A 23,382-nucleotide genomic window follows, 5' to 3' on the forward strand; every position below is an offset into this window, starting at 1 on the left:
TTTCTTCCCTTCTCTCTAGAAATAAATAAATAAAATCTTTTTTAAAAAAATTAAATCTGATCACATTGTACTGATGTGGGCAAAGTGCCTACAATGAATGACAGATTTATAGTAGAGCTTCCTGATCAGAAAAAAAAAATTGCGTCCCTTTTAGAAATACTTCCATTGCAGCTGTGGCAGTTGTAGCAGTTGTGGCAGAGAGTGCTTTGTACAGAGGGGCTATCCTCTGCCCTTTCAAATGGACAAGTAAATGTTTATTTAAAAAGCAAGAATTGGTCATATGAGAATCCCCTGTTACATAAGGTGGAAAGGGAATTTCCACTTTGGGTAAAAGTTGCTCATAAATACTCATTTTTGTACCAGGAAACAGAAGAATCAGAAAAAAACTAATAACAGCAATGTGGCTTCAATCCCCCTCCCAAAGAAAAAGCACCAAAGCCTGGGTCGTCAGGTTCCCTCTAGACCTTTGCTAGCTGTGTTTCACCCAATAGAAGGCTGAGACCCAGCCTCCCCCACGACTGGGAAATTGCCCTCCCCACCGCAGATGAGTTGAGAGGCTGTGAGAGCTCGCCCAATGGTTACAACCAAAGCTTGTAAAAGACAATTGGTGTAGCGCCTGTCAACTTTATTTTTCTTGAAATCTACAAGGGGGCAGTTCAATTTTTAGAAGGAGTTTGACTAGTGGATGAAAAATTAAGAGACGAAGGTTAGAATTCATCTGTTTCCCATTTAGCAGCTCTCTTATGAGGCTGTTTCTCTCCAAAATCATGGAAGTCTATTGCTTCTACAAAAACAAAATTGTTTAGTCATTGGAAGATGAAATTGCTATTGGGTGTTTCATCTGATGTTAGTTTCTTTAAAATAGTTTACAGATTTTCAGTGACGGCTAAGTGATGAAGTCCTTTTGTCCTCTTTACTATGGAGTATGTCTGATATACATCCTCAACATATTTGTACAAGGGCAAGGTGGTGGGGCTTTTGCTGGATGTTTAGTATTTGAAATTAAATATCTCTGTTATTGTTTAAAACTGTGGATTAAATATTACCATCACTGAACTCAGTTAAATATTTCTGCTTTTAACTGCAAAGCTCATGTGCCTGGGTATTCTAAAAGAAAATAATTAACTCCAGAGGTAACACAGCAATTGGCAAATGCAGATGCTTGAAAGCTTTGGAAATCCCCACTATTTGCCACCAAAGCATTGTAATAAAATGTTGCATTAATTTGGGTAAAAAAGATCATCCATCAGGGCCACCAACATAGAAGTGTGGCTTCTGTGTGATTAGTCTCACCACAGAATTCAAAGATAAAGTCCCACTCAGAATGAGCAATGACATAATCATATTTGGCTCTGGATTTTTTTTATCACAGGCGGAATTGCCTGGTGCCAATTGCGTTAGCCACTGGTAAAATCCTGAGCCCTTAATAATATCAAGAGGTAGCTGGCTGCCTTGGACCGTTCAAAATTGAATCCTACCCCAGCTAATGGAAATCCATCACTTCCACCCTCTTTTCGTCCCTTAAAACCACACTGATTTTATTTTTCCCAGATGAGATAGCCGGAGGTGGCAGCGTCTGAATCTGCTGTGTTTGATTGAGATGGGAATGTGGATTTCCGCTAGTTTGCACCAAAAATAAAAGCCTAAGTGCTTTTCACTCTACCCTAAATAAATAGCAGTTCTTGAATATTTCATTCTCTCATGTTCTGAAAATGAATATAATAATATACCAGGAAAATTAATCATTGTGGGACTCAACATTCAAATGGCCTTTTGGAAGAAATTTCCTGCCAACCGTGTAAAGAAGGGATAAAAGAGAAAAGGCAGCCCTACAATTTGCCACAACCCGAGATGCCCTGGATAGTTGACGAAGGACAATGTGAGGCTGTCCTCTCTGACGGTCGCCCACTCGACCCTTTTACTTCCATGGCTGAGATGGGCACAGTCCTCCTCCCAGCTCCCATGGGAGATGCCTGTTTGAGGGGACGAAAGCAATCACCAGTCAATGGGGCTAGTGGTGTTTAAGTCGGCTGGCTTGCAAACCTGTAACAGTGGAACATGTCCCGGAACAAAGGTGTGCTTATCTTGCATGGTTTCTCCATTTGCGTGAGCATTCCAGGGATGAGACTAAGAGGGAACCCCCTTGTTGTGCTATGGAGGCTGGAGACGTGGGGGCTCTTGCGGGAGACTGGTGTCATGCCCCCAAGACTACCCACCCTTTTCCCCTACCATAGTCAATGGCAACTCTACCTGGTCACCTGGGCTTCTGGTGACTAGCCATAAACTGGAGGTCCCAACCACCTCCTGCTTGGGTTCTGTTAATCTCCAGTGGCTCACAGGACACAGAGAAACATTTTACTGACTAGATAGATCACTGGTTTATTATAAAAGGTTATAACTCAGAAACAGCCAGAGGGAAGAGTTGCATAAGGCAAGGCATGAGGAAAGGGCACTGAGCTCCTGTGCCCTGTCCAGGGCATCACTGCCCCAGCACCTCCGCCTGTTCGCCCGCTTGGAATCTCTCCAAACCTGTCCTTTGTGGTTTTTATGGAGGCGTCAGTCAGTAAATAGGCATGATTGATTAAATCATTGGCGGTTGGTGATTGAACTCAATCTTCAGCCCCTCCCCTCCCCCTGGAGGTCTGGAAGAGGGGAGCTGAAGCTTCAGCCCTCTAATCATCTGGTTGGTTCTTAAGGGGATTTCTTCTAAAAATCATGTCATTAGCATAATGAAAGGCACCTTTACAGCCCTCAGCAGTTAAGGGATTCCAAGGGTTTTAGGAACTCTGCCAATAAACAATATACATTGTTTATTGTAAATCACAGTATCACAGGTGTGTACAGCGAAGAGCTGCGAGCCTCACGGGTAGAAAGATAAAGCGGGCCCAGATCACAGAGGGCCTCCAGCACCTGGCTAAGTCGTTGGGATCAAGTCAGTAGAAACCGAGGAGCCACTGAAATGGGAGGAGCCATTTCTCAGCATCAGGAAAAGGCCTGGGGAACAGAGAGAGATAAAAATTAGAATAGGGCGGCAACGAGGAGACCGTCACAGTTATCCAGGCAAAAAGTAATGATGCTTTATGGTGGCCAGTGGAAAAGAGTGAGAAATGAAAAAGAGAAAGAGAGAGAGAGAATCCAGAAATAGAACTTAAAAGTTGACAGTAATGTAAGTATGGGACACAAAGAAACAGACAGAGTCACAGGTAGTGCTGAAGGTTCCGTACCTGTGTCTGGAAGAACAGCTCTGCCACGATTAGAACACGGGGCCTTGAGCACAGTTTTGTACATTCCAAGTTCACAAAAATCTATGTTAATGGGGCCAGCAAACAGTTAGAAATGTGTGAGCTGGAGTGGGAGGGAGACGTCAGAGCTGGAGTGGGAGGGAGACACATTTCTGAATCACCCAAAGGGCGGGGGTCCATAAGTTTCAGAATGGATGGGGTTTCTGCAGGGAGAATTCCAGAAACAGAAAGAGATACAAGAGAAAATGATAGGGTTGAAGAGATTAGAAAAGAAGAACGGGAAGGCTTACACTGAGAAGTCACGAGGAACAGACTGAGTAACTGTGAGTGCACGACAAAGGGAAAGCACCTTCAGATGGGGAAGGGGAGGGTGAGTTACGAGAGTGCCGCGAAGGCCCCGGGAACAACCTGGTGCCTGGTGGCGCCGAACACAGATCATGGTGATGGTTACGTCCTCTCAAGATGAAGCATAAGCACCAAAAATTATTCCAGAAGATTTTTCTTTAGTATTTTATGTCCTTAACAGTCACAGGCATAAGATTTATATGAAAGAAATGCCCACGTAATGTATTAAAGCAGACTCCAGCTAAGTTATGAGCCATCACCTGTGACTCTGTAGGACATGAAAAAGTTGGAAGAAATGTGATGGGGGCCTTTGTCTGTATGGGAAAGGTCATCGCAAGCATCAAGGATTGAACTTTAGAGCAGTCTGCAGTGAACGGGTATATATTACAACTCAAATTAGAATTCAGAAGAACTGATCTGCTTGGGATTTCATCATTTAAAATAATATCTTACAATAAAACCAACTCCTTGCAAGGATGTTAATCTCATGCTTTAATGCTGTTCTATCAAATAGTTTTAATAGATATATTTGAAAAGAATTTTAATTTTTCAGATAAATTTTTTTGCCGATTTAAAAGAGAATGTGAAGGATGATAGTAAAATATTACAAATCAAATTTACACCCCGATTTTATTTCCTTTCTTGGTCCATTGATAATTTTCTCTATTTTCAACATTGACTAGTTTGAAATATATAATACCATAAACTCTTGGCGGAGATATCGTTGGAAAATGAGATATTCTGATTAATATTGTTAATAACATAGTTCCTATAGATGAACATCTACTTTTGAAAAATATATCACACAGAAAAACTGGGTGAATCTTTGGCAACACATAGGAGTAGGAGATTCTTACATCTTATGATGCCCTGTTTTTGAAGCAATAGTTAACACTTGACGCAGTTGTATTCCAAGCTCTTTTTTTCTGTTAAAATGCATTTCAGTAACAAAATGTATAATCTAGGAATGTTCAGTGGTCTACAAGAACTTAGTCGCTCTGATAAGGAGGTCACTGGTAGCATTTGTGGAGAAGAGGAGCAGCAGAGGATTAAGGCGAGGGTATCTGCTCTGAGATCACCTGAGGCGTGTTGGGAGGGAGGGGTGTTTAGCCCTCGGGAAAGGAGGCTGGAGCAGAGCTTCCTGTGTGCAAGACCACACTCAGAGGGCAAGGGGACTGTTTCTCTGGTCACCATGAACATAGGTCATGCCGCACAGGGAGCCTTTGGGGAAGACAGGCTCATCCAAGACGAAACCATGAGAGCTGCTCAAGACTGGAGCAGGCCGCCTGTCAGTCAGGCTGCTCTGGTCCTTGCACGTGCTCAAGGAAGGGCTAGGGATTCACTGGGTATGTCCTTGGGCTTGAAAGAAATGTGCCTTGCTCGCTGCCACCAATCCACGGCAGACTCATCACCAAAGCATGCTGTCGGTCCCCCGGTGATCATAGGGTACTGGGAGAATCTGTCAGAGGAGAACATGACCAGCTAGTTCTCCTGGAGTCTCACCACTGGAAGGAGCATCAGCCCAGGCCTCAGCCATTCTCCTGGGCTCACAGCCCGTCTCGGGCACTACCTAGCTATGAGTTTGCACAAGTGGCTGAACTACCACGTGCCTCAGTTTCCACATCTGTAAAATGGAGGCGGTAACGGTACCGCCTCATGGCTCTCTGAGCTCATACGCGCTTTGTCTTATTGCAGATGAGCTGCTGCAGAAAGAGCAGAACTACTCGGATGATGTCTTGGCCAACATGATCAGTGAACCGAGAATCAGTTATGGAAATGATGCTCTCATGCCATCTTTGACCGAAACCAAAACCACCGTGGAGCTTCTCCCCGTGAATGAAGAGTTCAGCCTGGACGATCTCCAGCCCTGGCATCCCTTTGCGGTTGACTCTGTGCCCGCCAACACAGAGAACGAAGGTAAGAGGCCGGGAGGGAGCGAGAACATTCTGGCGTTCACACAGCTCTCTAGTGCTCTGAAGGGAGACTTCCAATAAGAATTTTTAGAATACTTTCTCACTGAGAGTTATTTTGTCGATTCTGGAACGAAAGCACAAAATTCAGTTGTGTTCACGAGACGGTGGCCTGGAGTGCCCACTTTCGAAGAAGACAGATGGGTGATAGAATTGTGGAGATGGCAGCTCACAAGTGAAGAGAGAAATTACAGCGGGGTCTGCATCAATGGAGATTTGAAAGGCCCCAAATAGTTTTTATCTTGGTTGCTTATTCTAGTGCATTAAATATCAGATTCCATTAAATGTTGAAGGCAAAGACAGAAAACCACTTATGACATGATTTTGCTTAAGAGTTCCACAATTTCGTATTTAGAAAGCGAACTATAAGGCAACTGTCAAAATTAAAATGCACATTTGTCTAAGTATTGTTTTTTCCTAAGTGTTCAGAGAAGTAAAATCTTTCTCTGTCTAAAAATTGCACATTGGCTAATGTGCTTTCTTTCAGATTTCTTAGTAGAAATGTTCAAATAATGTCTATTTAGGAAAGAGCATTTTTCAGGTTTGTTAAAATTCTATATCAACTTTACATGTTCAAAAGTATAAAATTTTGAACACATGACACCCTAATTTTGAGATACTAATAACATATTTTTGAAAAACACAGCAGGATTTTACCTGTGATTTTCTTTGGTGAACTGGCAACTTTTAATGTTGGTAATATTTGTAATATGGACATTTGTAGTATGGGTAACCGAAAATGCAGTCAATCACTCCTCAGATTAGTTCTGAGTCCAACATAAGACCTTTTTCTGCACCAGAGAGCTTTTTTTTAAAAGAACCATCGCAGAAAATCATCATCTAGACCATTTTCATAACATGAGTAATCACCCCAAATTGGTTTCATTAATTTCAAAAAGGGTCACCTTATTGAAATTAACACCTTATAGTGTTAATACCAGCTATGAATAGCAATGTCATCTATGACATAAAAATAATTTAGACTTTATTATTTGTAAAAATAGTCCTTACATAGAGGGAAAATTTTAAGGATTTTAGTTATGACAAACCAGGGTAGCTTGCTTATTAAAGTAATTTTTATAGGTGGAGACAGTGTGGCCATTGAAAATCCTCATTGTGCCGTGTCTGATGAGAACTGTGTGTGGAAGGTGTCCAGTCTCGTTTGTGAATTGAATGTACATGAGGTTCCCCCTTTTCCCTTACAATGCTGGGCTGTCTGATTGAGGGAGAGGCAGGTAACACGCTGAAGTCTAACACACTTTTCTGATCAACAGTCACTGTCCTTAATGTCCTTTATACCACATAATGTTAAGTGTGTGGTGTGTCATTTATGTCCAAGAGTTAGCTTTTTATGAAAAAAAAATTGAATATATAGATTACACTGTTATTTTTATAAAGAATTACCTAGCAAGTTCTCATGATTTGAGACCTTTTCATTTTTTCAAATATATAGTTTCTATAAATGAAATGTTTCCACTTAATATTTGCCATTATTGAACTGTACAACACAGTTCAGCACCTACCTCCATCATTTTTATGAGCACACACACACACAGATATAGAGACTACAAATTATTATTTTATTTATGGTAAAGTTTGTGGAAAGAGATTTAGAAAGCTAAAGGAATCTACACCAGCAGCAGACTAAACTGAATTTATACGAATGACTATGTTTGTTTGTTATAATACTTGGAACTTCTCTTCAGTGTTGTGAATTCAGAGACACGTGGACTGTACACGTGCAGAGTTTAGCAAGAATCAGAGACGTTAACGTCCTGCTTGTGTTCATGTTTCACGTGTAGCAAATCCAGTGGAATACAACAAGCCTAGTGCCACACAGCACACTGCAGAATAACAAAACGTGTATCGTCCCAGGAGAGATCACATTTCCTGGATTTCGAATTTTTCCTTTACTTTCTCACTCTGCAAGCTACTAAGAGCTTAACTGCTTTATACATGAACATCAACCGGCATATTTCCTTGGCGTCTTTAATGAGGTCCATTTAAATTGGCATTTATCATATTAATAGTAGAAATAATGCCAACAATTAAATAAATCTGCCTTTATATGCCCTAGACATTTTATCCTGACTTAGATGATCTCCATTAAAATTACATGCATTTTATTAAGCAAGCTGCTTCTGTCAAAGATTTTCAGTAGTAGTCAAACCGGATCCATTTTGGTGAGGAAGAAAATGGAAGGATTGTTCCTTTTAAGATGAAATAATAAGGAGGAACTGTATCACCAAAGCACCAAAGCATCGGCATCCCCCTCCTTCCCCTCCTCTTGTCAAATATCCAAAGAAATAAATTCAGATTAACTCCTCTGGATTTCCCCAAAATGATCACTTTGGGGAAGGCAAGAACAATCTGGTTGGAGATACCCAGAACTGCGATGGACTAAACACCTCTGTTCAGATGTGGACTCCAAGAGCAGTCTGTGGTCATTGGGCTCGGATTCCTAGCAGTGCACACATCGTAGTGTTGGCCCCGGGAAAAGCATCCGTGCACACAAGTGTGAGAAAACACACACACACATACACGGCCCTCGGGTGTTGCCAAGATGTCCAGTTAGGCAAAGTCCCCGGATTGAATGCCTCTGGATTCCTGACCCAGACAGAGCTGTTGCCTTGCCCAGCCCTCATCAAAAGAACTTGTATTGTTGTTAAATAAAGATCTGTTACTGACAAACAGGAAAATCTTATGTAAAAGAAGTATTGGAAGCAATAATATTTAAGATCTCAGAGGCTGAGTTCTGGTTCTCACTGTCATCTGACCCAGCACCCCTTTTATAACATTTCAAAAAGCCTTCTTAATAAGGAATCTTAAAGTAAAAGGGGCTGACAGAGTCGGGGGCAGGGGGAATCGCTCAAAGGGAGGTGATGTGCAGTAAGTGTTTCAGCATGTAAGTGTCAGGGCACAACTGCTGGACAGAACAGCAGCCTGGTCAGGCGTCTGTCCCGCGTGGGTGTGACAAATGCAGGTGCGTGCTGCTCCAGGCTGATTCCACCCTTCGGGCTCTACGAGCAAACGGACGTGATTTCCTAAAATAGTGAATAACTCCCGGGAAGGCTATAAATAAACCCGTCTTCCCTCCTGCTTCCCCAGTGTAAGCTCCTGGAATATCCAGGTTTCAGTAAAACACTGTGCAGAAATGCTTTGTGTCTCTTAATGAAACTGAGTTCGGTTCTGGACTCACGTAATCATAAATATAAGGAATTGTGTAGGGTGCGTTGGAGGCACTGCCCTGTGCCTGGCGCCTAACATCCCCGGTCCCCATCTGCCGAAAGCCAATAGTGCCCTGCCTCCTCCAGTCACGGGAGGACCAAAACCACCTCCACACCACCCCCCACCTCCTTGAATGATGGGGATCAGGGTTTACATTCCAGCTGTGCTGTGTGCTGCAGGCAAGGGACACAGCCTCTCTGACTCTTTCCTAGTCTTTAAAAAAAATAGTTGATAATAACTCCTGATTAAAAACAGGCTGTGAGCATGAAATGCGATGGCAGGTAAAGCTCTTAGCAAAGTGCCCACAACACAGCGCATGTTTAGTGGTAGCTTTTTGTCCCCCACAAATAGAACCAGGATCTTTTTAGAGACGTTTTTTACCAGCTTGTCTCAAGGAGAGTCACTCAATGGCTCAGACGGTATATCCTTCAAGTTAACGACTACAACAAGCTATATACAGGGTGTGACAAACGTAGGTTTACCGGTGTGAAACAGAGTTTGTTCTTGTATTATGATTTATTAATTATTACATTATTTTATACCAATACCTGTACACCTAACTCCCTTTCTGTCCTACTCCTCCCCCTTTTCTCCCTCTTTCCAGAGCCCTGTTTCTTGTTAATCTGACAGGCATGTGCCCACACACGCAACTATTGAAAAGACCTGGAATTCTCAAAGGATTTCCCGCCATTGTTCATGCGGCCTTTATCATGACAGCTTCAAACATTTACCAAAAATGTCTTGTGTCTCTTAAGAACAATCAGTGAAGTCCAGATAGAGGGTCAGAAACCCAGGCATTCTTTTAACTTACATTGAAAAAGTAAGCATATCACAAACACCATTTTCCAGTATTTTAGCTTCTTCAACCAGCTGCAGTCTGCCTGCAGAGATTTTTATTCTGTGTTTTTTTTCCAGTCCACCAAACCTCACTGGCTAAACTGAAGTGAAGCTGTTTTTATAACACTGTTTTTCTCATGGATCATGAAATCATGTGGCTGGAAGCGTTTGTGTTAATAGCATTTGGGTTTGTTCATTTTTATGACTTCCTGAGCAGGCCAGCCAGGAAGGTCAACGTGGAACGCAAAAACCCTTTGTGGCCAGCAAGCAGCTTCTGTGTATGTGACACACACATAAAATACAATAGCATTCTTAACGAGGCACAGCGTGTCTTGTAAGACTGCGTGTACATACTTGCAAAGTGAAGTTGCCTTCTGCCCTATTTTTACTTGGCCACAAAAAAAAGCCATGAACAAATCACTGCCGGTAATGAAACTGGGGTTTAATAAAGTCTTTCATTAAACCTGAAATCCAGTCCTCCTCAGGCCCCTCTTTGTGTAAAGCTCCTGAATACTTCATCATTTCGGACCGGGTGGGGAGGCCGTGTGAGGCCGCATTTAGCTTAGAATTGGTCTATTACACGCAGCGCCAGAACTGACAGACTCAAAAATCCCAGAATTTCAATCATTCTGTTTCCTCTTGTAGGGAAGGATTTGATTCAAAGCTTACTGAAGGCAGGAAATAACAGGAAATAACACATTTCTGGTTAAGCTTTATTTTAACTCTTTAAGGTGATCTCTTTCTTATTTTGATTTACTAAAGAGCCAAGTTAAAATATTTGAGCACTATGAAATCAACCTTCTAGTTTAACAACTAATAGTCCATTTGAAAACTTAGCAGGTATTTGCTGTAGTTGAAAAACAGTGCAGTACTTTGTCTTGTCAGTGTGTGTTCTTTTTTTTTCAATAATGTCATAATTGTCTTTTTAAAAATGTATCAGTGTCTGCCCACTGAACCACAAGAGTTAGTTAATTTTTCAATATTAATTCATACTGAGTCAGCCTCAAACTGTTAACTCGGGGTAGGGATTAAGTAACTAAAACTATTATTGTTTTTTATCTTCCTAAAAAAACAAAAGGTTTTATTACTGTTTTCAAACACTACACATACCTTGAAAAAAACGCAGACAAATGTATAGGAATAGTCATTTCACCCAGTCATTTATAGAAATAGTTATTTCACCTGGAAGTAACTGATGATAGTTGTCATTGGTGTGTGTGTGTGTGTGTGTGTGTGTGTGTGTGTGTGTGTGTGGTTATACCTTTTGGACTTTTTTCTGTGCACATTCCATGCTTTTCCGTATTCCCTGCAGTGATTGGGGAATAATACTTTGTCAGTTATGAGGTTCTCTCGTGTGTCTGCACATCTGAGCCCCGGGAGAGCCGTGTTGATTTGGGCCAAATCTGAGAATCAGGAGGAATGTGGTTGCCCAGGGTCACAGGAAGTAAGTAGTGGCATTACAGTGGACCCCGAGGCTGGACCAGCTTTTCAGGCCGTGTTTAAACTCCAGGCTCAGCTGTGTCCCTCCGAGTCTCACACCGTCCTGATGATTTGACCACTGGCCAGTGTGATCACCCCTGAGTTACTCCTTGGCTCTGCGAGTGCCCTTCCGTATGACCTTATCTTCGATCGAGGCACCATTTGGGGCCCTTGTAAGGAAACTCAAAAAGTACAATAATTTTTCAATAACTCCATTTTACGAGGAGTAGTGAAGTCTCTTACTCTATGTGGTTGCAGATGGGGTGGGGGGAAGATGAAATACAGAGAAACTATATTGTTCAAGTGTTTTCATCTAACACACCAATGAAGTATTCGGGGTTAGTCATGCTCATAACAGTAGTTGTAGAATATTTCATAAACAGGGTAGTTAATAGATGTGGTTTTATAGTATTTGAGAGTATCTGAAACGGGTTTTAAATGTTTGTTGTTGTTGTTGTTCCTCACTACAGTTAGAAGTTGTCAATGTTATTATTTTTATTTTGCACATGAAGAAAGAGCGTCGGAAGTGGCCAGCTGCCCAAAATTGCAGACATTGTCACAGTCAGGTTGACCTGTCTCCACCTTCCTTTCTCCTCTACCGTCCCACCGTCTGCATGGGGAAGAACCAAGCCACGTTGCTCTTCTGACTCATCCAAATGCCTTAGTATTCTCAGAGACATTATTTTCTCACATTTTGAAGGCTTGGCATGCTGTCACTTTCTTTGTCCTCACTGTTCCCACCAACGTGTGACATTCCAAATCGATTTGGGTTCACAGTCCCACCTTGCGTGCCTGGGCCATGCCTGTCGGAGACCCAGGTGCTCTGACCGAAACCGCTGGTCCAAAAGCCATCCATCCGGCACACCTCGCCTTCCCAGGGACTCCTTTGCTCAGCTGCCTTACCCTTCCCCCTTTCTGTTTCCCAGGCCTTGCCCAAGGGCCCTTCCCCCTCTCTCGGCTTCATTTGCCCTTTGTCCGTTTATTAATCCTAAAAGCTTTGTTTCTCTCCCTCGCCTGTTTCTTCCAAGACCCGTGAGTGTTTAACTTCAAGTCAACATTTCTGAGAATCAGAAGCACTTCGAAAGTAGCAGTCGATGGCGAACAATGGTGGCCACTGCCATGCCGCCTGCACTGTTTGCGTTGGGCCAGACCCAGAACACTCGCTCACACGGGAAACACTGAGAAGGACAGCAAATACGAGAGGGAGTATCCACGTCTCACACATTTCAGCCGTATGTCATCTATTTAAATCAGCCTTTTACAGAGAGAGACACCAACTGACCGACTGACTTTTTGGTTTATCTCTTTTACCCTCCAACTGGGAACAAATGTGACTCACTAAAAGGCAGACGATGCAGTAAAACTTCTCTCTCCCGATAAATTCATCTTCAAGTTTCCCCTGGAGATTTAATGGAGTCCTTTTATAGCTAATTCAACTGTAAAATAAGATAAGGTTGGACAGTGGTAAAAAGAGGTATCTTGAAGATTTTCTGCTGGGCTGGGTATAATAGATTTTATTTCTAATCCAAAGACAAGAAACCGCCTGTAAACTCTCTGGGCCGGGGAGCGGGGGATGGATCCACACCCCCGCCAGCCCCGCTCTGACGCTGCTGTGTGCCCTGGAGAGCGCTTTGTGAGCGGACTAAGGGGCGGGATGGGCCCCGAACAGCCGTCAGCCTTTGGTGAAGTGGTCCCCCCGCTCCTGATGCTCAGGATTAACTCTCTGTGGTTCCTTTCCAGCTGCTCCTTTTTATAACTTGTGTATTGCACATGCTTTTCCCTGCTCTGTGTTCAGGAGCCTCAACTTACCATCTCGATTTGTCTCGTTTGCTTTCCGTGCCTCTTGCTTCCCGTGCCCAGTCGAGCCCGTGGACGCCCGCCCTGCCGCCGACCGAGGACTGACCACTCGACCAGGTACAGCCCGGGGGGCCGTGTGCCTCTCAGCATCTTTCGCTTGAGCTTGAGCAGACGCCGTTCCCTTTCCTCCTCCGTCGCGTCTCCAAAATGCATAGATCAAAACGACTTGGAGACCAAACTTTTTTTTAATTCCCTTTTTGCTCTTCCTTATGCTTCATTTCTTAAGGTGTTTCTTTTTCCTTTCTGAGCTTTCCTTTTCAAACAACAAGAGAGCCCTTTCCACTTTTTTTTTGTCTTGATCTCTCTAAGTTGGGAGGATGATAGAGAGTCTGCTCGTCCTCAGGAATGGGAGCCCGCCCAGAGGCGGCTCTGTCTGGCGGCACCTGGGTCGCTGCAGGGCGCGCCTCTTCCTTTCTCCCTGGGGTCCCGACGGTCCTTTTCTAACCGAACTGGGCTCCGACTTCAACCAGTTCCTCCAGAAGATGCAATTTTCTAAAAATATCAGAATTCAGATATCGCCACAGCCCAGAAATGTTCACATTTCCTCTGTCGTAGGTTGTATATACGTATTCTCAGTGAGTGACAAAAATAGCACAATAGATGCACGTGCATAATTTTGCATACAAGTTCTTTATTTCTTCTTACTACTTACAATTCCCATTAGCACCAACATAGACACTTCTTTTTTGTGTATCCCCAGTTTCCCAAGCATTGAGCAAAAGCGTTTTTTTGCTCTGTGTCCTGTACTTAGGCTGAGTCTCAGACTTGGTGTTGAGAATACTCTCGCCCCACCACAGGGCGCACACACACCTGACTTCGACTCCCTGCAGGAGCTCACCCACCTGACAGTAGGTAGTGTTGTCGGCGACTCAAAAAGAGGAGGGAAGTTACTGAATTAACAAATCTCTGTGTCCTGGGAGACTTGCTTCCTAACAGGGCACACCTTTGCATATTTATTTTCTTCTTTAGCCTCATAACGTCCCGGTGCCATACTCAAGGAACAGGAAATGAACCTCGTTCGAAGAGGTTAACACAGAGAAGCGTGGTTCAGATAGAGTCGGCCATGGGGCCCGGAGCACACCCCGCCTCTCTCGCAGGCTCCGGCCGCTTCTGTCCCCAGCCACAGTCCCCGAGGACAACTCCAAGTCTGACTCCTGGTGTCTCCGTGCCTCGGCACTGGGAGGCACAAGGCAGCAGGGACTGTGGAATGACGCGTCTTGACAGCGGATCTCCCTGGTTTTATGAATCTCTGTCTGGAGGGCTGCTCAGAGACACTTAAATTAGAGTAAATCAGACACGGCTTTGGCTCTCTTAATGTCTTCCTGATGGCCAGTGTCACACAAGGGACTGTCAAGGAGCCAGCAGCTGCCATTCCCATCCTGTTCGGCCCAGTGGTGGGGCCCAAAGCGGAGGGTCGGTTTCATTCTAACTGCAGCGGAGACCAGACCAGGTTGCTCATTTGCCAAAGGCCTTTTTTTTTTTTTTCACAGTGCTCTCTACTTTATTTTTTAAAAAAAAGATGATTTGCATCAACAAGCATAAAATGTGAGTTAAATTTTTTTTAGGTCTCTTACATGGGACACACTAGGCTATGTTTCTGTTGAAATATCCAGGATGGGGTGATGCCACCAAAGTCGATTTTTTTAAATCTAACACGAAGGGGACTTTTCAACATACTGTCGAACAAACACATTCTGTTTTAAGCAGAGAGCTAAAGAATAGTTAGATGTAACATGTAGATGGAAAGAAGGCCTCCCTAAAGTCTTTGTTATAATAATAGCAATACTCCGTTTTGATATTTCACAAAGATCGATGCATTTAATGCTGTGGAAGGTTAAGTAAGAAATTAAGTTAAGTCCCTTGCTCAGAGGAGCTTGAAGTGGCATTGAAGGGATACGCAGCATCTGTATATCCAGAAAGACGAGCTGGACATGGAAAGGCAGGGAGATCCAAAGGACATAAAGTATGAATATGAACCCCGATGTCTGACATGAGCAGATGGGGCACTGACAGAGGGCGTGTCAACCAGGCACGTGCCGGGGATGAGCTCTGAGAAAGGGTTGGGAATGGTCTGAGGCACAGCCGCTGGCGAAGAAGAGGGGAGTGGTTCTGTGCAGGGGAGGTCACGGCCCGGGCCACCCTGCTTTCCTTACATGGCGTAAGGCTTGGCTTCCCCCAGTCGAAGAAGCCGTCGATGGGGAAGAGTGCTCAGACGTGAAGTGAGGGGGATCCATGCTCATGAATAGCTGCAGTGGCTGGATACGCATACAGACCGTATAGATGGACTACAGTTTTGAGTTTCTAGTGAGTCTGCTGAGGACTTGGAGCCATTTCTCCCCATCTTGTAGCATAAGTTTTGGTTCTTCCATCAGCACGCTTCATAAGACTGCGGGCTTCAGTCGAGGGTGCCGTGTTATAACTTCAGATTTTGCACACTCAGAAACCCGCCCCAGGATTGTCCTATCAGCACGTTGTTCTTGAATAATCTCTGTTGTCACTCTGAAACACGTCAAGGGAGGGTTTTGTATCATCACCACCGAGGACGGTGCCCCCCCCCCTGACTTTCATGTCTGAAACACCGAGGCACTGTCACTCCTAGAACGTAGGGTCGGACAGGGAACACGGTAGTATCGGGGCTGGTTTCTGAGCAGAGTGGCCATTGCAGCCCCCCCGCCACGAGGCTTGTTTCCAGAGAAAAAATGGATTGGGAAGGACAAGTTACACCATTTGACCAGAATAAAGAAGAAAAACACACTGGCAGCCTCTTTACGGGGGCGGAAAGCGAACCTTTCCCCTATAATTTATGGCCAGCCTTCTCCAGTCCTAATGAAGGAAACCGGGTCCTTGACCCCAGGCTGTGTGAGAGGCTTCATGGAGGGCGTGCCTCCCTTGGCCCTCCAGTGCCCAGCAGGCTCTCCGCTCTCACCGGGACTTAGAAACCTGGGGCCCAACCTGGGGTCAGCACAACCCAGAACACGCCTCCGGTGAGCCCACGAACAAAGGTCCCTGCGGCTTACTCACATCTACCCATCGCGTCTTATTACGTGCCGTATCAGCTTATTATTGTGGATGTTCTCTTGTGTGCACACTTGTTTTTTCTCTCCTTTTAGTGAGAGTTGCTTAATGCATAGAAGGTCTTTTCAGTAAATGATTATACATGCTGTACAGAAATGCACTAGCAGGAGCGCTTTCTGCTGAAAGTCTCAAACTATTGAGCTATAATGATCTGTTATACTGCCTTGATGCGTGAATTTGAGGGTTTTTAACCATTAAAAGTGTTCTTGGTATTTTCAGAAATAGCTTTTAAGAAAAGGCTTTTAAACCTTTGAGTGGGGAGCTGATTTCTTACTTATTTTTTTATGTGATTATTTGGTCTCACAAATCTAAAAGAAAAACTATTCAAAAGAGTTTTTTTTTCCAAAAAAGTTTTTTTTAAATCTCAGAAATATAATGTTAACTATTGGATTGCTATACCCTAAACAGAAAAAAAAAAAGAAAGATGAGGTATGAAGAAATTACTGTGGTTCTGCAAGGATGTCAGATTTAAAGGGGTTTATAGAAAGCTAAAAATGTACAGCTGGTAAGAAACAAGAGTGTTGATGTTGCAGTCCAATAAAACTTTGTGTCAGAATGATTAGAGTCCAAACAAGGTGAAACTTAGGATAAAGTGCTCATAATTTTAAAGAAAGGAAGTGAGGACAGACAGCCGTGCTACTCGCTCTCAGGACAGAGCTGGGGTGGGGGGCTGGGACAGCCAGTGAGAACACTGGGTAAAAGATGAAAGAAAGGGAACCTGTCCCACTTTGATTGTCCTTCTGCCTTTCATGTTTCTATTAAAGGGACTGACCTTGTTATAAAAGGAAGTGAGAACCCAAGGTAGATCAAGATAAGAAAGGAAACCACTAGTCCCTTGTATTAGTTATCTGTTGCTGTGTAACAAATAACCCCATGACTTAGCAACTTAAAACAACAGGCATTTAGTGTCTTGCTATCACTGTAATGCCCCGGATGCTAAGCGTGGTTCAGCGGGTGCTTCTGGCCCAGGCTCTCTCGGGAGGTCGCACTCGAGACCCCTGCCAGGGCTGCAGTCATCTGATGGCGGGAGGCTGGCCTGGGGCGGTTGGGCCTGTTTCCAAGATAGCTCACCCCCATGGCTGTGGGCAGACCACCTCAGTACCCACCATGGAGCCCTTTTATAGGGCTGCTTGCATGTCCACACATGGCTGCTGGCTTTCTCCAGACCAAGAGAAAGTCTAGAAAGGAAGCTGCAATGCCTTTTAGGACCTAGTCTTAGAAGTCATCCACCATCACTGTCACCGTATTCTCCGTTTATTAGAAGCAAGTCAGTGCATCCAGTCCACACTCAAGGGAAGGGAGTTCATCTCGCCTCTTGAAGAGCAGAGTGCAGATGTGGGGGTATATTTTTACGCTGTCCTCTCTCTCTACCCAAGTTCAAATCATTATGACCCAAATCACACACCAAGAGAACCTGAGGGTGAAATCACAGAACTGTTCTCCATGATTCTCAAAGAATCTAGGGAACAGAAGAGCAGGGAAAATAGGACTAAGAAGCTGTAGTTCTGACAGCAGAAGGGAAAGTAGGCAGCACCACAGTCTGCAAGCAGGCGTGGGTTGATGCTGATCTTGAGTCTGTTTTCGGACCGCTTGAGGGCCGGAAACTTGGTGAGCAACTGGACAAGGGAAGGGTGATAGGGCCTAACCAGCGTAGGTCCCCAAGGTCATGGGCAGCTATCCTCCGTTCCTTTCTGATAGGCTGTGCCGTTGGACCGGCACATCGCATGCTGTGGACAGCGTGATTCTCTGTTTCAGCCAGGGGTGTGACAAGTTTCTCAGCGCTTTGCAGACAAGACAGGAAGGGGGACTAAACGAAGAGCAAGACATTAGGTCCCATAGGAGCTGAAGGAACCGGGAATGTGTAGCCCGAGTAAGAGGAAGATCAGCAGGAACGACGTGGCCTGTCCTTGGGCATCCGATCTGTTCAACGCTGTGATGCAGACGGGAAGATTGGGCTTGCTGTCCGCTGAACAGGCTCGGAGAAATGATAGGAAACCGATTTGGGCCCTAATGGAAGAAAGGTTCTTCTCCAGGCAAAGAAAGCTGTGCGAAAACTGGCCATCCTTTTGTTCAGGCTGGAGCTGCGAGTTGGCCTTTGGTTGGGAATACCCAAGGGGAGATGATTTTAAAAGCCCTTCTCATCCTAAAATTTTGGCGTTTGCTATTTAAATACAATGTAGAAATTTATCCTTTGTAGTTTTGTGGGGGGGATTGTTTAAAAAAATGAGTTTGCATTTTGTTGGTAAGCTTCAAATTATTTAAAGAACAAAAGGCATAATAATTAGTGGAAGAATCTTCTAACAACGTAGATGAAGGAAGAGTCTGTTAGTCCCAAAGACGCCTCCCTGAGAAGGGCCTGCTCCGGCTCTTGAAAGTGTGCACCGCAGCTCTTATCCGCGACGAGCCAGTGACACTCCGCGTCTGTCCCTAAATCACTCAGCTAGATACACGGTAGGGCTTTTACAATGCTTCACTGCATAAATACACGCGCATAATTCATTTATAATGGGAACGAAGCCTCAAAGTAGCAGTTTTGTTCTACCAGGTAATTGATGTTCATTTTTAAAGGCTTTTATTTTTTTTTTCTGAAAGAATTGTGAGCACGCGCTAAAAGACATACAGTAAACTAAACAATAAGCCCCTAAAACAAGCCAGCATACTCTAGGAACAAAGCTTTGCCAATCCCCCAACTGACATTTAACTTCTGTTTTCACCCATTAAGAAATTATATATATGTGTGTGTGTATATATAGTATTCTTTATGACATATATACACATATGTATACATACATATATAAACTATATATATATAGTGTTTAAAGGCAATAGAAGCCTTAACTTCATATTTCTTTAATCTTTAAGTCTCTTTTGTTTAAAATATGTGGTGGTGGTGGTGAAGGATTTATATATATAGCATGTCATTCTTCTGGGAAAAAATCATTAGTCTATGTTCATCTAACTTTGAGCCTAGAAAGAGTCTTTGGTGGCCTTTGTGTCGTGGCGTCACTGCCCACGGAGGCAGCACGTGGCCTGTGGTGCATGTCGTAATTAAACGCCTATGGTGCGATGCAGGTTCGGGGCTGACGAATATCAAGACGGAAGAGATCTCGGAAGTGAAGATGGACGCGGAGTTCCGGCACGACTCGGGATACGAGGTTCATCATCAAAAACTGGTGCGTGAAACAACCTACCCCTTCCTCCTCTCTGTCTTGCCAGATGGCTTCTCAACGCCTGTTCACCCTGTGCCCCACATCTAGTTAAGGAAAAGATGAGAAACAAAAATACAACACCTGCTTATAGGATTGTCATGGAAACATGAAGAAAAGAAAGAGAGGCTCTTTCTGTCCAGTTCTTTGGTCTGCAAAGCCGCTAAGCCCACCCTGGGCTAAGAGTAAAATTGATGTTTATGATAACAACCCAGGCTGATTAATTTCCATTCTATTTTTTTTAGGAAAGCAGGTTTATAATATATTTATTTGAAGGACCAAACTCTCAAACACGTGCAAACACTACTTGGCTTCACAGAACACTTTATTCTGGCCATTGGCTCAAGTGCAAGTCTGTAATTCCTTCCCTGCTCCCTCTCGTCCTCCCTTCCTGCCTGTCCCCGACTCCCTGGCTTTCAGTCCTCTCTCGGGGGCGGGATCTGGGGCAGGATCTCTGAGTCCCTCCCGAGGCATGGCGAGCGAGCGACACTGCAGGCCTTTCCCAGCAGTGCTGTTGGTTACAGGCTAAGCCGGGAAAACCACAGCTTCCTTTCCAGACAAAATCACCACCCCCCACCTTTTGTCCCCCCAAAATATTAGAATTAGAGGAAATCAAAGAGCAGCCATTTCCTTTGCAGGCAGCTCTAGTCATTATGTAAAAACCCTTTACCAAAAGCTCCAGATAAATCCTGATTTATGTTAGGGTTCCTTCCATCTTATCAGTAAGCACAGTAAGAGGGTTCGATGAATACAGGAGACAATTTTATCACACATTCAGTGGTGAACAAGAAATGATAGTAAAATTATCATAACAATAATAATATTTGAGAAGGGCTTGCTCAGGCTCTTATTTTTGTTTTAGTTTCTCTGTGTGTGGTTTTTATTTTTTCTTTCAAGGGGAATTTTATCTTTCCAATATTTATAAGTACAATTTATACATCCAGCTATTAAACTCCAAAAGAAATGCTTTTAATGTATTGCTTACACCTCGACTTTTCACTCTGAATAATTAATTGGAGCAAATCAAAAACTGACTCAAGATCCAGATTTGCATTTTTAACTCCCATAATTTTTTTTTAGTAAAAGGACATTTAGCTTTTTGGAGCATGGTTTTCACTGGCAAGTTGGTCCAGGAGAGTTATTATAGAATCAGCGACGTCCTTGAGGGGGCTGATGCTGAAGCGCTCACAGGAAGAACTGGGGGGGCCACCGAAGACCGGGAGCTGCTGGGGCGGAGCGCTGAAGATTAATGTGTCGATGTGCATTTTCTGGGGCCCCTGTCATAAAAGTCCGTCGCTGCAATTACAGTGACTCCTGTAACGCGACAGTGACGAATGGCAGCGGCAGCAGTTAGGAGACTCCGCTCCCACCGCTGAACCCCTTGATAAGATAATGCACTATAATTAGTGCGATGAATATTACAAAATTACAGTATTTTCTTAAAGGCATAGGAAGATGTCCAGGCTCGTATTTCTTGCTGATTACCTCACACTTGTCTCACTAGCTAATTAATGATTTGCTTTTTATAAATATGTGAATCTAGCAAATTCTGTAGAAAGTGAAATATTTATGAACAGCTACTAATTGTGGTGCAAAGAGACCATGAGTAAAACTCGTAGTTTGCTGTATGTTATATTGCTTCTTCAGATTGCTAGAATGCGGGTTTTAGTTATGAAAATCTGTCATCTTACATTATCAAATCTGTCTTGATACTAAATGAAAACAGGAGTTAGGAGACTGTTTTCCTTAAACTTGTATAGCACATTGTAGTCATTAGGCCAATGACCTGCCATGAGATCATCTCCTTATATAAAAAGATGAGGACCCTGGCTGGCGTAGCTCGGTGGACTGAGCGCGGGCTGCGAACCAAAGTATCACAGGTTCGATTCCCAGTCAGGGTACATGCCTGGGTTGCAGGCCATGACCCCCAGCAACCGCACATTGATGTTTCTCTCTCTCTCTCTCTCTCCCCCTCCCTTCCCTCTCTAAAAATAAATAAATAAAATCTTTTGAAAAAAAAGAAAAAGATGATAAAAGCTGCAGTTTACATTTATAGTTCTATTTAAAAGTAGTTACATTTGGAAAAGAGTAACTTGTTTTTGTAAACACTAGGAAGACTTGTAGTATGATAAATGTATCCTACTGAAAAAATTTCTTCTGTACAAGGGTCTCCGGATTCTTTTTATATTTAATCCAAGTAAATAGCAAATTGAGTTGGGTTTCTAGGGACAACATGTTAAGAAAGCATGAGTTATTGTGACTTAACGAAAAATTCTTACATACTACTTCCCTTCAAATCAACTGTCTTTTAAACATGCTTCTCAGGGTTAATTAGTGTCCTGCTGAGTTATCGTGGCTAAAAGTGGGTAGCAAGATGCCTTTTGTCTTTTGTTTGACTTTTTTGTTTCGGAACACTTACTCCTGTGTACCGAGGTCCCTCTAAGGAAGGTAGGACATCTGCAGGCGTAGTTTTCATGCCCCAGGTCTCCCCATGTTAAACCTGCCGGGACTGGGGAAATGCTCACCTCCTTTTATAATCAGGATCCATGCCTTCACAGCTTTTTATAGATTCAGTCTGTCATCCCACCTCCTACCGAATGTGTCACTTGTCAAAGGGTTTCAGGTCCTTCTTGGCTTCTGTTTTGCTTCCCTAGGGACATGTTGGGAGGAAAGTAGCCTTGCTAGCCCCACCTGCCACACATTGTAGACTGTTCTGTAGACTACAAATGTCATTCTTAGTTACGTAAGATGTGTGATTTTTTTCAAGTATACACCAAAAAATGGAGTGACCAACAACTCAAATTATAGCATGAGATAAGCTGAATATACTGATACTTTACATATGCCTCATCATAACGTCTTCTGCAGTGACAGTCCCTTTTCTTAATTGTTTTCAAGGTGTTCTTTGCAGAGGATGTGGGTTCAAACAAAGGTGCCATCATTGGACTCATGGTGGGCGGTGTTGTCATAGCAACAGTGATTGTCATCACCTTGGTGATGCTGAAGAAGAAACAGTACACGTCCATCCATCATGGTGTGGTGGAGGTAGGTAACCGTGGCTGCGTGTTTGCAGGTGGGAGTTAAAGACCACAAGGGGATATCTGTGCTTGGCGTTAGACTATGGATTATCCATGCATCTCTTCATTGAGAAAAATCCATATTCCTGCCCGGGGCTCTCGTGTTGCAGCTCTTGCCTTTTCTTTTCTTTTTGAGATATTTTTTTTCTTTTATTGTTGTTCAAGTACAATTGCCTCCATATTCCCACCACCACTTTTTCCCCTGCCCTGCCCACCCCCACCTCCCACCATCAATCCCTCTTCCCTTTGGCTTTGTCCATGGGTCTTTTTATACATGTCCCTTGACAAACCTTTCCCTTCTTTACTCTGTTATCTCCCTCCTCCCTCCCCTCTGGTGATTGTCGGTTTGCTCTTTATTTCAGTGTCTCTGGTTATATTTTGCTTCCTTGTTTGTTTTGCTGATTAGCTCCCACTTATAGGTGAGATCATATGGTATTTGTCTTTCACCACCTGGTTCATTTCACCTAGCATAATGCCCTCCAGTTCCACCCATGCTGTTTCTTGCTTTGGTTTTTATTCCTTCTGACATAAGTACCATGACCAGGGCATCGGGGTAGTGTGCTGCTACATCAACTTCTTATCACTTGTATTGAAATATCAAAATACTAACGATAATGCCTGGCTTTAAAAAGTGTAATTACCCTCAAGCGTTTAAAAGAAAAGAAAAAAACGGCAGAACTTAAAAATGAAAAAAAAAGTGGAAGACTGCATTTTGCCAAATAAAAATCTAAACACACTTATTCCCGGATTTTGTGTGTGTCTTAAAGAGCCTGATCTCTACCTAAAACCAGGTAATAGTAAAGAATAATTTTCAGTGAAGAGTCTTAGCTTTAAAGTTTTGCAAATAATCATACCAGACAACTGAGCAGAACATGCAAGGTTATTCAAGGCGTTCAGCCTGTGGCCCTGCACTTCTTACCTGAAACATCCGAGTTCCGAGCCGGTAGTGCAGGTGCACGGGAGGTAGAGAGAGGACCCTCCCAGGACGGTCACAGTCACTGCACAGCGATGCCCTTGAGGCCGTCTCTCCCCACGGGCCAGTCTCTGGCCAACGTGTCTGTAGACA

The 23,382-nt window shown here is 43.7% G+C and overlaps 1 protein-coding gene across 6 annotated transcripts in view; it reads left to right on the forward strand.

Annotated features, from left to right (window-relative positions):
- The window catches only part of LOC123826747 (amyloid beta precursor protein), a 244,818-nt gene that overhangs the window by 212,591 nt on the left and 8,845 nt on the right, over positions 1 to 23,382 (forward strand). For 3 of the 6 annotated variants that reach the window (XM_045850792.1, XM_045850787.1, XM_045850789.1), the window contains 4 exons: positions 5,283 to 5,504; positions 12,962 to 13,015; positions 19,106 to 19,206; positions 22,138 to 22,284. In XM_045850792.1, coding sequence (XP_045706748.1) covers positions 5,283 to 5,504; positions 12,962 to 13,015; positions 19,106 to 19,206; positions 22,138 to 22,284 — 524 coding nt within the window. The remainder of the gene's footprint in view (positions 1 to 5,282; positions 5,505 to 12,961; positions 13,016 to 19,105; positions 19,207 to 22,137; positions 22,285 to 23,382) is intronic. The other 3 variants (XM_045850790.1, XM_045850793.1, XM_045850788.1) reach the window with 1 other exon arrangement.

The sequence above is a fragment of the Phyllostomus hastatus genome, unplaced genomic scaffold (assembly GCF_019186645.2).
Source record: "Phyllostomus hastatus isolate PE091 unplaced genomic scaffold, TTU_PhHast_1.1 phas_contig_86, whole genome shotgun sequence".
NCBI lineage: Eukaryota > Metazoa > Chordata > Mammalia > Chiroptera > Phyllostomidae > Phyllostomus > Phyllostomus hastatus.